At 32.4% G+C, this 16877-nt stretch overlaps 1 protein-coding gene across 1 annotated transcript; it reads right to left on the bottom strand.

The window, feature by feature from the left end:
- Nucleotides 1-5560: 5560 nt before the first annotated feature.
- LOC131659541 (uncharacterized) lies at nt 5561-6032 on the bottom strand. Its single transcript, XM_058928717.1, has 2 exons — nt 5676-6032; nt 5561-5593 (listed from the first exon to the last, which is right to left on the bottom strand). The coding sequence occupies exons 1-2, from the start codon at nt 6030-6032 to the stop codon at nt 5561-5563; spliced, it is 390 nt and encodes a 129-aa protein (XP_058784700.1).
- Nucleotides 6033-16877: the final 10845 nt, after the last annotated feature.

Here is a 16877-nt window from a genome sequence, read left to right as displayed (position 1 = left end):
AACTTGAAATATAACTCTAAACAAAGGAGATCAAAAGGCACACGCTCGGTTGAAAATACTAAGAATAAGTACTATACTTTTGCCTCTCATGTGTCATAGAAATAATATAACTCTAAACAAAGGTAACTATATTGCTACTTTGATATTTTTAAGATCAAAAGTGTATTTATTCTTAGTATTTTCAACATGAGATGGCACATCTAGGAAGGTGCATCTAGGAAGTGTTGAGATCAACCGAGCGTGTGACTCATAACACAGTTCAGTTTCATAATATTATAACTTTTTTTTTTAAAGGAGATATATTATAACTTAGATATGTTGTAACTTGTGTAGATGGAACTCATTTACAAATTGAAGTTACAATAGCTTAACTATGACTTGTTGGCAAAACAGTAGCTTTAACCAACTTGACTAAATAACTAATTAGTTAGTTTGTTAGTTAAGCCACTATTAACTAGTAACATTAAGTATTTATTTATTTATTAACATATTTTTTTACGGATTATTAACATACATATATAATTATGTTCTTTTGTAATCTTTAACAAATATTTTTATGTAAACATTAATTAATTATTTATTTTAAAAAATATACTTATAAAAGTAAAATAATAAAATTTGTCATCAAATTAACTTCAACTTTTTTAATTCTCGTGGTTTAATTAAACAATTATATATTTATGTTGGAAAGTAATTAATAAATATATACATTAATTAAATTGCTAGTTTTTTTAATGCATGTAAAAAGTGAATCTGATTATGATTGATTTATTTATTTCTATTAACGGGCTAATTAGATGAGAAATAGGCACTAATAAAAAAAATCTATCTAATATTATAGGTTAGAAAAATCCTATTAATAAATCTTACTAGTTTATTATTTGTGTCTATATCTTTCCTACAGACAATAAATACAAAAGACAGATAAATCAAGCAAATTAGATTTTTTTCTGAAAAGTAATGCTCCTTCACTCTCATATTAAGTGGCTTATTTAACATATTAGTTGTCTTAAATTATTTATCTCTTTATAATATTAATATAATATTTATTATATATTTTTTTCATATTTTTATTTAGGCTTAATTGCACTTTTGGTCCCCCTAGTTTCAGCCTCTTAAACTTTTAGTCCCCCCAGTTTAAAACCCAGGATTCATGCCCTCAAAGTTTTACTCTGTTGAAATTTTTGAAGCCCCCCTCCATTTGGCAGTATTTTTAATGACATGGCATGGAAATAAACCTGCCACATGGGTAATGATTTAATGATGAATGACATGGAAAACATTAACTATTTAAAATATTTTCAGGTTATCTGTAAAATAAACTTAATTTGGAAAATGTATTTTTAATTCATTTAATTGATTTAAAATATTTTTAATTCATTTAATTGGACACATAAGAATCCAATTTTGCCCTAATCCCTTTCTTGTTCATTCTGTTCGTCAAAATCCAAAAAGCTCCTTCATCTCCTTCATCTCCTCCATTGTTACACAGTGCGCAGGTGGGTGGTGGTATTGTCTTCTCCAAACGCCATAGTCTTCGTATTGCTAGCTGGTGTCAATAGCTGAAGAACCTCCAGAAGAACAATGGCGACTGAGGAAGAACGCTTTTGTTTTAGGTATGTTTTTTTGCCTTCTTTGAACATGGTGATAGTCAGTATTTATAGTTTCGTGCGGTCCACTGATTTTATGTTATTGTCTATTACAATAGTAGTTTCCATTGGTTTGTGTGGTCCACCATGTTCTGCTATTGTCGCTTATTATAGTAGTTTCCATAGGCTTGTGTGGTCCACCAGTTTTAACTTTGCATTTGAATATTGTTAATTTCAGGCCATCCCAAGAGATAAAAGTTAGGTTAAAGATACACCATAGGGGTATGTTTGTAAATGAACCTGTTAATTTGTACGTAGGTGGTGAGGTTACTGAATTTGGATGGAAGTTTGATGTTGACTATATGTCTGTCGTGGAAATGAGACAAGTGATTAGGGCACAGGGTTATGTTGACATTGCTAATCTGTGGTATAGGCACCCCAATTATAGCTTTACCCGTGGTCTAAGGAGTTTGAACACTGACAATGATGTCTTGCAGTTTGCTAAAGATGTCGAAGGTCATGAGTTGATTGATATTTATGTGGAACATAAGGTATCGGATCCACCTGAATTTGTTGACCCAAGTGAGCTAGGTAAAATTATAGATGATGATGATGATGATGTACAAGTGATAGGTGTGAAGTCTGTTAATGTTTCTAATGAACCTGAACCTGCTAAGGAACCTACTGAGTTTGTGGGTGTCCATACACATGCTGAGTTTGTAGACAATGACCCTGAACCTACTGACCATGAAAATTTTGTTGCTCAACCTACTGAAACTTAAGTTACTGATGAACCTACTGAAGACAATGACAATGTCCCTCATCATTTTGAGACCCAACCTGACAATGTCCCTCATCATTTTGAGACCCAACCTACTGATGAACCTACCAAGGAACCTACTGAGGAACCTATTGAGGACAATGTCCCTCAACCCAATGTACCCCAACCTAATGAACCTCAACCTAATGAACCTCAACCTGATGAACTTCAACCTGATGAACCTCAACCCAATGTACCTCAACCTAATGAACCTCAACCTGACCCTACTGAAGACAATGTCCCTCAACCTGAACATGATGATGACCTCAGTGAAGATAGTGACTACTGTGAGGATAGTGAAGGCTATGAGGATGTGAATTGGACCTTAGTTCTTCCCCTAAAAACCTTAGGTCAGGAAGAAATAACTGAAATAAATATGCCACAACAGGATGAGAATGAAGAGGATGAGGATCACTTATACACACCCCATGGTAGTGAGGATGAAGGAGATGTAGAAAGGAATCCAGTTTTGAAAAGTGGTGGGGGATGTGCATTCCAGCTAGGAATGATGTTTACAGACAAGGATACAATTAGAGATGCAGTGAAAGAGTATGGAATGGAAAATCAAAAGAATGTGTATATCAAGAAAAATGATTCTAAAAGGATTGTAGTTAAGTGTATGGAAGGCTGGAAGTTTCACTTAAGGTTCAGCATGAGGAATGGGCAGAATTATTGGCAGGTTTTTAGCTATGTGAGTGACCATACTTGTTTTAGAACTGCTGACAACAGGAATGCCAAGACTCAGTGGCTTGCAATTAGGTTTACACAATTGCTAAGGCACAGTCCATACATGAAGCCAGCTGGTCTAGTTGCTGAAACTCTTCAGAGATGGGGTTCAAAGATAACTACAGATCAAGCATATAGGGCTAAAAGAAAGGCTTTGGAAATGATCCAAGGTGCTGGTATAGATCAATTCAGACACTTGAGAAGCTATGGAGAGGAGTTGTTGAGTTCCAATCCCAAAAGTACTGTGGTTATTAAATGTGCAGAGAACAATGGCAATCCAACATTTGAGAGAATCTACATTTGTTTGGATGCCTGCAAGTCAGGATTTGCCACCTATTGTAGACCTATCATTGGATTGGATGCATGTTTTCTAAAGGGTGATTATGGGGGCCAACTGATGTCAGCAGTAGGCAGAGATGCAAACAACCAAATATATCCAATAGCTTATGCTGTTGTTGAGGCTGAAACCAAAGACTCATGGCAGTGGTTCTTGCATCTACTACTAGAAGATTTAGGAGCATTCAATGAAAGGTGCTATGGATTTATTTCTGACCAACAGAAGGTAATATTAAACACTAAATGTAGTTATTTTAATATTCACTTATATATTAATATACAACTGTTATGTGGTTTTTGTTGTAGGGTTTGGTTCCTGCTATCCAAGAATTAGGTGACAATGTGGAGAAAAGAATGTGTGTCAAACACCTTTATGGTAATTGGAAGAAGAAACATTCTGGTTTGGTGCTTAAACAGGCCATGTGGGCAGCAGCTAGATCTACTTGTGTTCCTATGTTTGATAGAGCAATGGAGAAGTTGAAGCTTCTAAAGCCAGATGCATGGAAGGACATGGCTGACATTCCTGCTAAATATTGGTCAAGATCTCATTTCAAGACATTTTCAAAGTGTAATATTCAGGTTAATAACATGTGTGAGGCATTTAACAGGGCAATTTTAGAGCATCGAGACAAGCCAATCATAACACTTTTGGAAGGAATCAAGCATTATATCACAAAGAGGATAACTAAACAGAAGACACTATTACAGGACTATGAGGGTGTTATATGTCCTAGAATCCAATTGCTCATAGAGAAGAACAAACAGGAGGCACAAAACTGGACCCCTTCTTGGCATGGTGATGATGACTTATCCATCTTTGGAGTTACCAATGGAGTTGAGACTTACTGTGTCAATCTGAAAAATGAATCATGTAGCTGTAGAAAATGGGAGTTGTCTGGAATCCCATGCAGTCATGTTATCTCTTGCATTTGGAGCATTAGGAAAAAACCTGAAGGATATGTGTCTCCATATTATAGGTATTTCTTGAATTCTACAACATTAAATTTTCTTTATGTTATATTTATGACACAAATTCTGTTTTGCAGCAAGCTTACATTTGGAAAGTGCTATGCTAACATTGTGTTTCCAAATAATGGACCACAACTTTGGAACAATGTTGACCATGTGCCAATGTCTCCTCCTGTCATGAGAAGGGCAATTGGCCGCCCTAAGAAGATGAGGAACAAAACATCTGATGAGCCAAAGAATCCCTTTGTTCTTCCTAAGAAGTTTGGAACTGTCACTTGCAACAAATATGGACAAGCTGGACACAACAAGAGGAGCTGTAAGGGAAAGAGGGCAGCTGATAGGTAGATACCTAAAGGGGGCAACAAGGCAAAGAAATCTAAGATAACTAATAAGGCAAAGAAGAGTAAGGGAAAAGAAAAACCAGTTGAGATTGGTCAAGGATCTCAGGCACCTCAACCAACTCAGGATTAGGAGGCAATGATGCCTTTCTTTTTGAATGTAACAATGTTGCATTAGTATGAAAGTTTGTTGTGATTGTAAAACAATATGATATTTTGGGTATTTTGTAGTGATTAGTCATCATTGCCAAACAATATGGTAATCAGTTAAATGCGCCAGTATGAAAACAATATGGCTGCCAAACAATATTTTGTAATGTTATGTTTTAAATTTGGTGCTACTGAACCACTTATGTAATGGCCATCATTTGGATAATTTCATATATGCAAGTAATTTTATAACTTACTGCTATAAAGATGACTTGTTGGTTCAATTTGATTACACTTTGGTTAGATTTTGTTGACTGATTAAATGTTATTTCAATTTGTAAATAGTTGATGTCAAAATTTGGTAACATGTTGGTAACATGTTGTTATCAGTTTGGTTAAATTTGGTAACATGTTGACCAACACCAATAAACTGTTATCAGGTTGGTTCAATAAATTGTTGATTGGTTGTTATTAGTTTGGTTCGATTTGGCTAAATTTGATTACACTTTGGTAACATTTTGACAACACCAAGCAACTTCATTGATTGATAAACTGTTACAACAAATTACAAGGTTTACAACACCAAGAAACACCATATAATCACAACAATAAACTGTTAACATAAATTGAACCTAAACATCCTTAAACTTATACATTAATTGAACCTAAACAAAGACAACAAATTAGACCTAAACAACAATTGTACTAACAGCTTCATTTCATAATTATTGTTGCAACTAATGATACCAGCACAACAATGGTCATGACCCAATTAAACTTCAACTGTTTCTTTATCAGTTTCATCTTCATCTCCAATTCTTCTTCTTTTGCGACTGAATCCTTAACCCTCTGCTTTTCTTCATTCAACTTTTGCATTAAGCTCGAAATTACTTCTTTTGCCCTAGGGTTCATTTCCTCATCAAGCCAAACAAAGTTACTGCACTTCTTGAAACCTTGAACCTTGTACATCCCACAACCGAAAAAGCGCCGTCCTGGGTTTGTATCGGTCCAGACCGTCATCAATGGAGCATCGAGACCGCAATGACATTCCTGTCTCATTCTGTGACTTTTGTAGCTATCAAATGACACAAAGTTTTGAGACATTACAAGGTTGACGAAGGATGAAGGAGATGAGGGAGAAATGAAGGAGAAATGAGATACGAAGGAGATGACGAACAAAATGAAGGAGAAATGAAGGAGATGACGAACAGAATGAACAAGAAAGGGATTAGGGAAAAATTGGATTCTTATGTGTCCAATTAAATGAATTAAAAATACATTTTCCAAATTAAGTTTATTTTACAGATAACCTGAAAATATTTTAAATAGTTAATGTTTTCCATGTCATTCATCATTAAATCATTACCCATGTGGCAGGTTTATTTCCATGCCATGTCATTAAAAATACTGCCAAATGGAGGGGGACTTCAAAAATTCCAACAGAGTAAAACTTTGAGGGCATGAATCCTGGGTTTTAAACTGGAGGGACTAAAAGTTTAAGAGGCTGAAACTAGGGGGACCAAAAGTGCAATTAAGTCTTTTATTTATTGTATTTCAATTAATAATTTTATTAACTACAATGAATATTGTATTATAATAATAAGAAAAAAACTTCAATTTATCATTGTAATCAACATAAACAATCATTACTTTAAAAATTGTGCAAAATTCAAAGAAAAAATAATTGTTAACGTTTCTTTAGAAGTAAAAAAAGATTTTATTAACTTAAAAAATGTTTATCCATTTTATTAAAAAAAGAGTTTTCTAACCAATGCCCTCATGACACTCTTCAAACTTACTAAATAAAAAAAATATTCTTTATAAAAGTTAACATTTCAATTTTTAATACATTTTTAATGTATTAAATAAACGCAGTTTCATAAAAATTTATCATTTTAATCATTTAAAAAATGCTTAAGAACATTTATTAACATTTCTATTAAATAAATAATTAATTTTAAAAAATTTAAAACCGAAATGATGTAATTGTTATGAGGATCTTTGTAGTTATTAGGGCTGGACACAGAACCGTGACCCGGATAAATCCGCATAAACCGAAACAGAAAAAGAAAAACGGGCGGTTTATGTTGGGTCCACGGGTAAAGCATAAGAAAATTGCAGGTTGAATAGGGTTTATATGGGCGGGCTCGGATGAATAAAGTTAACCCTGTGGGTGTCCGACCCGCCCGTATATATAAAGAATCTGCATATAAGTAATAGTGATGGAGTGTGGCAGAAAATTTATTTATGTGAAGATAGCTTTATAGACTAGGATAGTGACGTTTCACAGACATCCTACTGTTTGTGTCTGGTTATTAGTATTAATTATATATACTAGCAATGAATTGAGATGTCGTGTACCACATAAATTCTTTGTAACAACAAGCCTTAATAATAATAATAAATAATAAATATGAATAATAGGGGGTTTCATCTTCATTACTTCATATTTATTTCTTTTAAAACAATGTTTTTATTTTAAAATTCTAGAACACGTCTCTCACTTTCTATTATTAATTTAGAAAGAAAACTAAGCTCTTTCTTCAAGTCTCTCTTTTCTCATTATGAGTTGAGCCATAAAGGATATTTCATTTCAAATTTTTACTATTTTTTGGTTGATGTGTTGATGTAGAAATCTGAGTTTGTTCATAAATATTCATTTTTTGTTTTCGTTTGTAAAAGATTTTCTATGTTTTATAATTTTTTATATTATAGTAGATGTTACCCGCATAAACCCAACCGCAAATCCGAAGCCGCTTGAACCGAAACCCGCTTGATCCGAAGAAGAAAATGGGCGAAAATGGGTATGTATGTATGTATATATGAACCGCGGTTTTGAACGGATTGAAGTTTTCGGTCCGAAACCGCCCGAACCCGCCTGTTGTCCACCCTTAGTAGTTATAGTATTGACAATTTGATATGCTATCAATCACCACTCATCCTTAATTATTTGTCTCTGGTTGCACTCTTAGACAATTTAGTATGTGATTGATTGATGTTACTATTGAGGTCCCAATGATAAGGGACTATGATTATAATTGTATAGTTGGAAGAAAACAAATGCATGCTCTAATTAAATGATAGAGAATATTATTGAAATTGGGTGTTTTTCCTCTTTGTTCCGACTTAATTTTGTTTCCATAAATCGATCATATTCATCTTGTGATGTTTTCTTTTAAAGACATTTTAGCCGTAGAAGTGGCAAAATATATCTGATTTATCGAATATGTCTATTTAATTTATATTTTTTGCAAATTAGATTAAGGTTTTAAGACTGCATCTTCTAATATGTTATCTTTGTTCTGTTTTATTTTTTTTAGTTTATTATGGGTATGGACATTAATATAATTTTTTGGAACTTTTAGGCATTATATATACAGTACTTGTAAATCCGCCCTGCTTGACACTTATTTCTTTGTGGGACGTGTCAAGATTATATATATGCACCTTCAATTATGTTTGTCTCGACAAATTATGTTTTTGCGGGACAAATCTATACAGGCCTAACATATATGTTTGTCACTTCTACTTAGTGGAGATGTCATTTGTTGTTGGAGACTAAATTGGAGTTTGACCTTTTTCGTCTGATATATTTCAATAATATCAAAACAAATTAAAGGTATTGACTTTAAAGTCGCATGGCCCATAATGAAGATATGGCTACCATGTAGGGGTGACAAAACGGGCCCGGCCCGCGGGGGAAGTATGTTTTGCCCGCATATTTTCGCAGGGCGCGACAAGGTTTTAGGTCCGTTCTCTTTAATTTGTCCGCCCCACCCCGTTTTTTTGCGGACTTTTGCGGGCATGAGATGTTTCATACAATTTTACTATTTTTAGGCCTAAAAGGTTCAATGTCCGCGGGCTTTCCCCGCCCTGCCTTCACTTTTATGCGGGGCAGGGCAAAATTTTAGACCCGCACTCTCAAATATGTCAACCCCGCCCTATTTTTTTTACGGGCTTTTGCGGGGCGGGATTAAACGGGACGGTTTGCCACCCCTACTACCATGTAATGAAATATATTTATTTTTAGTGTAAGAATAAACAATTTTAAAAATATAGAGAATGTTAGAGAAAAAAGTATTTCATCTTTGAACTCTACGTGATCTGTTACATAGCCCCAACATATATTTATCATGGGTCAGATTGCAAAATATCTTTAAAAAACACAACTTTATTTTTTTTGTCCAATTCACCGGGTCTATGTTTTTCAAAGGTCAGATCAGGTCGGCCGAGCGAGTTTTGGGCTGGGCCATTAAAAAAATCTATAAAATAATTTTAATTAATTTTAAAGAAAAAAGATTGAGTTAAGATATGATCAGTGGCGACGCTAGGGCCCGGCCAGGGTGGGCACTTGCCCAGACTCGGGCCCAATAGTTTTTTTTTAAGCCCATATATCTACAAAAAAAAAACGTTTATGAGAAAGAAAAAAATCACAAACCCTTTGTTAAGAACACACCGCAATTGCCGACCTTCCACACTTCACCGTCGCACACAACCTCTTTCACATTTTTAAATATGGCTCTCGTATGATATTTATGCTTGAAGATTTTTTGTATTGTTGTATTTCATAGGGTGAGTTCTTTTCTTACTTTTGATTTCATTGTGGTGAGAAGTGATGAAATGGAGATTATTCTGATCTTTTGTTTATTATTTGCTTATGGGTCTATGTATTTGTTGTTAGTGTTTGAAGTTAAGCATGCGAATGAAAAGAATACAGTTTTTGTTTTCTTTGAAAATGAAGAAAAAAAGGGTCTGTTTTGTGTTTTCTGGTATTTGGGGATGTTGATTGAATCAAAGTTCTTCTTCTTGTTGTTTTATTAACTATAATGAGAGATAAATAGAGACAGCATCCACCGCCCCAACTTGTCTTGGTGTGTGTTTTCTTTTTTTAATCTATTTTTTTATTAATTATATAATTGTTAAGAAATTAGAATTTTAGAGTAGATTTGGGCCATGGGCTATTCCATCTCTTTTAGCACCCCAATCCATTAGTTCACTTTCTTTCTTTTAATTTAGTTACTTTATTTGAGTTATTAATTTTATTTTATTAACTTTATTAAGTTATTTAATTTAGGTTAATTCAATTTTGCTTCTCATGTCTTGACGTCGAAAACTCTTTCTTCAAGTTTGATGTTGATAAGCTTGCTCGCTATGAAGACTTTTCTGATGGTGGTGATCGTGGAACAATAAGGACAATAAGGGATCAACTAGAAATTTATGTTCTTCAAGTGAAAAGAAATGCTTCATTTTCTATTTGTGAAGATGTTCAATGTTGGGCTATGAAGATGGTTCAAACTGAGAAACATTTGGTATTTCTATTGGTTTATAAACTTATTGAGTTAGCTTTGATATTACCAGTGTCGACAGCATCCGTTGAAATAGCCTTTTCAACAATGAAGATTATTAAGTCTAAATTACGCAATAAGATCAACGATGTGTGGTTCAATGACTTGATGGTATGTTACACTGAGCGGGAGATATTCAAGTCACTTGATGCTATTGATATTATTCGAACATTCATTGCAAAGAAGTCTCGGTAAGGACATTTGCCTCGTGAGTTTATTTAACACCCTATTGTAAGGTTACCTTTCATCTCTTTTATTCCTTTTGATGACTGTTTATATATTATATACAATAAATTTGCGGTATTTAAAATTTTGCCCAGGCTTTATAACTTTTTTTGGCTTCGCCACTGGATATGATTGCATAAGTGTATTTCAAGTTAAAAATAAAATTTAAAGATGGTGAATATATGTTTCAATATGATGTAATTAAAGAAATGGTTGTGAGATGAAGAGAAAGTTTGATAAGTGTTAGAGATAATATTTGGTCTCTCTCTCTCTCTCTCTCTCTCTCTCTCTCTCTCTCTCTCTCTCTATATATATATATATATATATATATATATATATATATATATATATATAATAATTTAATAAAATTGAGGTGTTACATAGCACGATGGACCAGTCAGTGTCTTATTTCAATACTATAGTTTTGAAATAATAAAAATTATGTAATGGATAAAAGCTACATAACATAAATAGAGAGTAATCATAAACTTAATTCAATGAAATTTAAAATATTCATTAAATCAATATCTATATATATGAATACTTTATTTAATTATTGGGCAGAATTAATCGGATGAATAGGAATATAGAGAGTGTGTGTCCTTGAGGTGGGAATATGGAGAGGAATTAGAGGCTGATAGAATTACCTTAGAATAATTTTAATAATCAAAATAATAGTAGTTATTTCTTTTATTTGATTTAAAATAAGAAAATAGAGAAATTGGGTCGAAGTGGAAAATAAGAGAAATAGAATGGGACAAGGAGTAAGAGGGGAATAGACGTGGGAAGGAAAATAAAAATATTGGAAGTAGAATAATTAGGTTAATATAAGTTTAGAGAGGCTTAATTCTTATCAGAACGTAGAAACTTTGGAAAAGAGAGAAAGATGCTATAGGCAAAGGGAGATAAGAGGGGGGCTAGAAGTTTAAGGGAGAATACATTCAAACTAATTCAAATTCAGATTTGCTGCTAGGAAAACCAGGTAAAGGGGAAAACTACTTCTCTAATGGGTATATGCATGAAGGGTAGAATGAGAATCCCTTAACCTCCTGTAGGATTGTTGGTTTTTGGTTGAAATTTTGTAAATTATTGATGAATGGTTGTTATTTGACGATGTTAATGATAGAATTCTTGTACTGTGTTGTGTGATAATTTCTGTTTTAAGTTGTTGATGAAATTCCACCATTGTTAGATTTTTGAAGGTTTTGGAGCATATACGAATTCATGGGATTAAATGTGTTAGAAGTGATAAATAATTTGCTAAGGATATATTATAACATGTATGATGTGTTTTCTGTTTTGCTTTTGGTGGTTGGGAGTCAAAATCGAAGCTTAGAATGAGCTATAATGCTGAAAATCGCGTTTTTTATTTTTGCTGTCATGGGCCTCCATGGATAGCCCCATAAATCAGCGCATACCGAGCCCGCGCATAGCCCCAGAAACCTACGCGTAGCGAGCCTGTGCTTAGCCTCAGAAAGTTGGGTATAGCGCAGATGACAGTGCAAAATTCTCAATTTTTGATTCCGTTTCGTGACAGGGATTTATTTTTGCAATTTTTTGTACTGTTAGGTGCTAATTAATATTGTTGGGAATTGTTGATGTTGATTGATGAATTAATCAATAATTATGTGATTAATTGATGTTATATGTTTCTATATGAATTACATGTATGCTATGAATGGTGATGAGTTGTTGAATGTGTAAGTGGTGATGCTGATATGTTGTTGTATGAGTAAGAATTATGTTAAGGTACTAAGCGATGTTGTTGTGGATTTTGAATTAATGATTTTCCGCTGCTATTTGAATAAAGTTGAAATATTTTAAAGTTGGTAACACTTTAATCAGGTATAATGCTTTTTATATAAATTTTGGGGTTAGCGTGTTACAGGTTGGCCCATCGGGCCACATGACCTATTAGAAACTAAGTCTGACTCATTTTTAACAGCCCGTTAAGTAATCTGGCCGACCCACTTAAGCCCTTTTATATGTTTTGGTCCTCCGAAGCGAAGCGGACTACGTCGAGCCGACCCATTTGATAACTCTAATTTCAATACTCACGTAATTACTGACTAGGGTTAATTCATCTTTTTGCAGCACCATTTTGTATTAAAAGAAAAATAAATTTATTTTATTTAGATGTTAAAAGTCAATATACGTGTCAGAGTCAGGTTAATGTGCATAAGGTATATCCTTATGTACGGTGCATAAGTCTTGTACGAGTAATATTTAAATTGTTCTGAGTAACATTTTAGTTAGAAACGAGTAATAATATCATAATCCATGAATAATATATGCATTATTTGTACACATCTATTAATTATGAGTAATTATTAATTGTGAATAATGAGTACACTATTCTGAGTAATATTTACACCATTCTGAGTAATATCGAATTTTAACTATTTTGAGTAATATATTCATTGTTCTGAGTAATATTTATACTATTTTGAGTGATCTATATATTATTTTGAATAATAAATATAATACTTTGAGTAATATAAATAATATTTGAGTATTTATGCACCGTGTATAAGAATATACATTATGCACAGCACATCCCTAGATGTCTTATACTGATTAAAAATGTTATGGCTAACATTCACACCAATGAAACCCTTTTATTGATAGAGTTGTTATAGTTTTCGTTTCATAGCACCAATATCAAATTATTCAATAGTCACTGCAATTTGAATTTTATCATCTAAAAGATCGAATAAAAAAAATTACAACGAGGTGTCTCTAAAATTATTTATTGATATCTAGTAAATGATGGAATAGATAGTAACGTCATTTACACCATGTAAAATATTGAAGACGACGACAATGTTAAATTAATGTTTTAGTGTCATATGACATTTAAGCCCCAAATTCTAAGTCTTTACAATGGACTCGCCTATATGCAAAAATATGCCCGGGTAATAGGGAAATAAAATAATTATTTCAATTTTATTTTTTAAAAAAATAGTGTTAAATTAATTTTAAAATATTTAATTAATTCATTAAATTGTGAAAAACGAAAAAATAAAATAAAAAAGAATGTATGAAAAGGTTGAAATGGGTCAGTAAGCCTTAGGCCATATAATATCTAAAAAATTTAAAGCGAGACTTTTTAAAATTTTATTTTTGTTTGAGGAATTAGTATAAAAACTCTTGAATTTACTACTAGACTACTTGTATTTACTAGGGGTGTACATGGGTTGGGTCAACCCACAAAACCCGGTCAAACCCACCTAAAAAAATCCACAAAAGTGGGTTGGGTCGGGTAATTGGGTGGATATGGGTTTCAAAACTAAAAAACCCATTTAAAAATTGGGTTTCGGGCAAAACCCAACCCAAACCCAAAAGACCCATTGACCCACTAATCAAATATTTATTATTACAATTTTAATAATTTTGATGAATATTAACTTAGAATTTGTAATTTTAGTCTCTAAACATTTATTATTTTAATGAACCATGACATTAACTAATTTTAAATGTTTCATTTTTTGGATATTTTAATGCTAATAAAATTTTATCTGATGCAACTTGAATTTGTTGCTAGTATTTTATAATAATTTTTATTAGTTGATATTATTATATAATGCTAAAAGATAGTGAAAATAAATTATCTAATTTTTTTAAGAAGATACAAATTTTGAGTAATTTTTATGAAAAAATATGATAACTTATCATTTAGTTCTTTAATGTTCATAAACAAAAAAATTATTTGGACAACCCACTATCCAACCCAACCCAACCCGAAAAACAGTGGGTTTGCCCAAACTGGCCCATTGATGTAACGGGTGGTTAATTTACATCACCCAAACCGGAGTGTCTAATATGGGTTGGGCATTGGGTTTGGCCAAACCCAATCCAAACCGACCCATGTACACCCCTAGTATTTACAACAACGATAAAACACTAAAAATTAATTTGTTTTAATTGAAAGAAAGAAAACCTTTATTGTTTATATATCTTCACCTTCGCTTTCTTCTTCTTGATAATTTTCATTTTCTAATTTTTGTTCACACAAATTATAGTCAAAATTAAATTATCTCAATGTATGTAGAGCATGATCATCATCAAAAGCACAATCTTTAAGATTTTGTTTGCGAATTTGAATTTGAAGAAGAAGAGAAAAAAAATTTAAAAGAAAAGAATGAATTAAAGAGAGTCCATGGATTTAAGTGGAAATGATTTTGAAGTGTTAAATTTTATTTATAATATAAAAACATCATATATTGAAAAACACAAAAAATCGTCTTGGAAAAGCAGTTTGGAGGATTTTGAAAATTTTAAATAAATTTTTTATTATAATCTTTGTGGATATAATCTTTGTGGTTATAATATTTTAACAATTAAAAATATATTAATAATAAATATTTATATATCATTTTATATAAAATTATTCTTTCGAAAAATATTATATTTATAATTATTTTTTTCAAATTTCTTCCACCAAAACATTTCATTCTCGTCTTCTCTTAACTCGGAAATAAAACTTTACCATTTTTTAGTTCCTCAAATTTAATTATTTTTTTAATTATTTATAAAATTAAACTATCTAAAATCTTTTCCATCTAAATCCTCAATTCCTTCCACCTTGTCCATCCCTTTTTAAGGAAATTGCTTAAGGTACCATAATGATTGTTACCACACCTTCCGTAAAAAAAAACTAAAAATACTTTTAAATATTGAAGATACATCTTCGCACACATTCAAACACACACAACCCATATTGATCATGAGTCACAGCCCAAATATTTGCTTGAAATGAATACGGAAATGCATGTATGTAAATCTTACGGAGATGTATTTTCGAATCATATTGAAACAGAACCAACACATAAACAAAAAGTTGCATAATGAAAAACAAAATAAACATTGATAACATAAAAAACGAAACATAACGTAAGTAATCATTAACATAAATCGAACATTAAGTTTCAACATTTAGATGGGCGTTTCAACATCCCTATAATATCTTAAATCGATCTCGCAATCGTCGCATCCAGTTCTATCAGACTTTTTCTCGTTCTGGAATAATGTATTCCACATAACTCTTACATATACACCCTTCTTCGACTCGAAGTTGCTGAACTCAATATTTTCCTCATTGTCAACGGGGATGAACGGTACTTGACCTTCACAGTTTTTTGATTGTCGATGTATGGTAGGAGATTCTCCAATATGAAATTTAGATCTTCAAGAGGGATGTACTCATTAAACTTAAATTCAATTGAGAACTTCCACTCGTTGAAGTAGACATATGCGGTATGTCAAATGATGTTCATTCTGGAATAATGTAATTTAGCAAGAAAAACGATATGAGAGCCCCGTACTTATACAAGTTCTAAATAGCGACCTTAGAAATCTATCTTGTACCAGGGGAAGTTTCTGAAATACATTTTTGAAACCAGCATATTCGTATTTTTTATAACATTTTGGGTGCGTCCAAAAATGCATTTCTAGAACCACCTAACACATAAGAAATTTTTGTATTGGTGAGAAACAGAACCTGTTTTACATTAAAAAGATGGAGAAAATTAAAATCTTGGAGAATGTATATATTTGACATCACTAAAATCGAAACATGTACAAACACATAAATACATTGAGTAAAACTTAAAATGAATTGAAACATGTGTCACTAGCTAAATCTATATTTATGGGTGGTACCGCCATTGACTTTTGTCTATTTGATTATCTTTCAATCTCGCTCAACTTGGTGAACTCTTACATTCTTTTCAAAAAATGATTTGGCCAAATCTCGGCTTTCTTTGATGAATGAGTTGTCCAATCTGGTGATATCAATGTTATAGAGAAGCTCGATTTCAAATAAACTTGAACAATGTGTTGCATTTTTGAAAGTCACCTGATACACATAATATGATCATTTCGATTTGAAGATGGGTCTGTGAGCAGTGGAAAATCACCTTTATTGTTTCCCAACTAATTCTTCAGTGTAGCAAGGGGTGACTCAACAAGGTTAGTTGTTGTATTTCTAAGGAGTCCTACCTGATAAGTCCAAGCACAAACAAATTTTTCCTTTACTTGGTTCACAATTTTACTTCCAACATATTTCACCAAATATGGATATTTCTCACACTTTCCTAAAATGTATAACACCATCGACAAATACTTCTTTTGTAAAAGAATTTATTATAACATTCCATGCATCCATTATTCTTTCCACTATTAAGCTAGCTTTAACAATTATTCTATTTTCACCTTATATTTGTTTCGTCCCTGCCGCAGGTTTGACTCAACTTCTCACTTTATTTGTGATGTGAGACCTACAAAGGAATGTGTATGAAGTAGAAAAGACCTTTGCAATCGATTTCATCAATATGGTATCGCAATCGGTGACAATGACTTTCAGCATGTCTTCTTTGTC

The sequence above is a fragment of the Vicia villosa genome, linkage group LG3 (genome assembly GCF_029867415.1).
Source record: "Vicia villosa cultivar HV-30 ecotype Madison, WI linkage group LG3, Vvil1.0, whole genome shotgun sequence".
NCBI lineage: Eukaryota > Viridiplantae > Streptophyta > Magnoliopsida > Fabales > Fabaceae > Vicia > Vicia villosa.
Note: the sequence above shows the minus strand (reverse complement) of the source record. Positions and strands in the feature narration are given on the sequence as shown.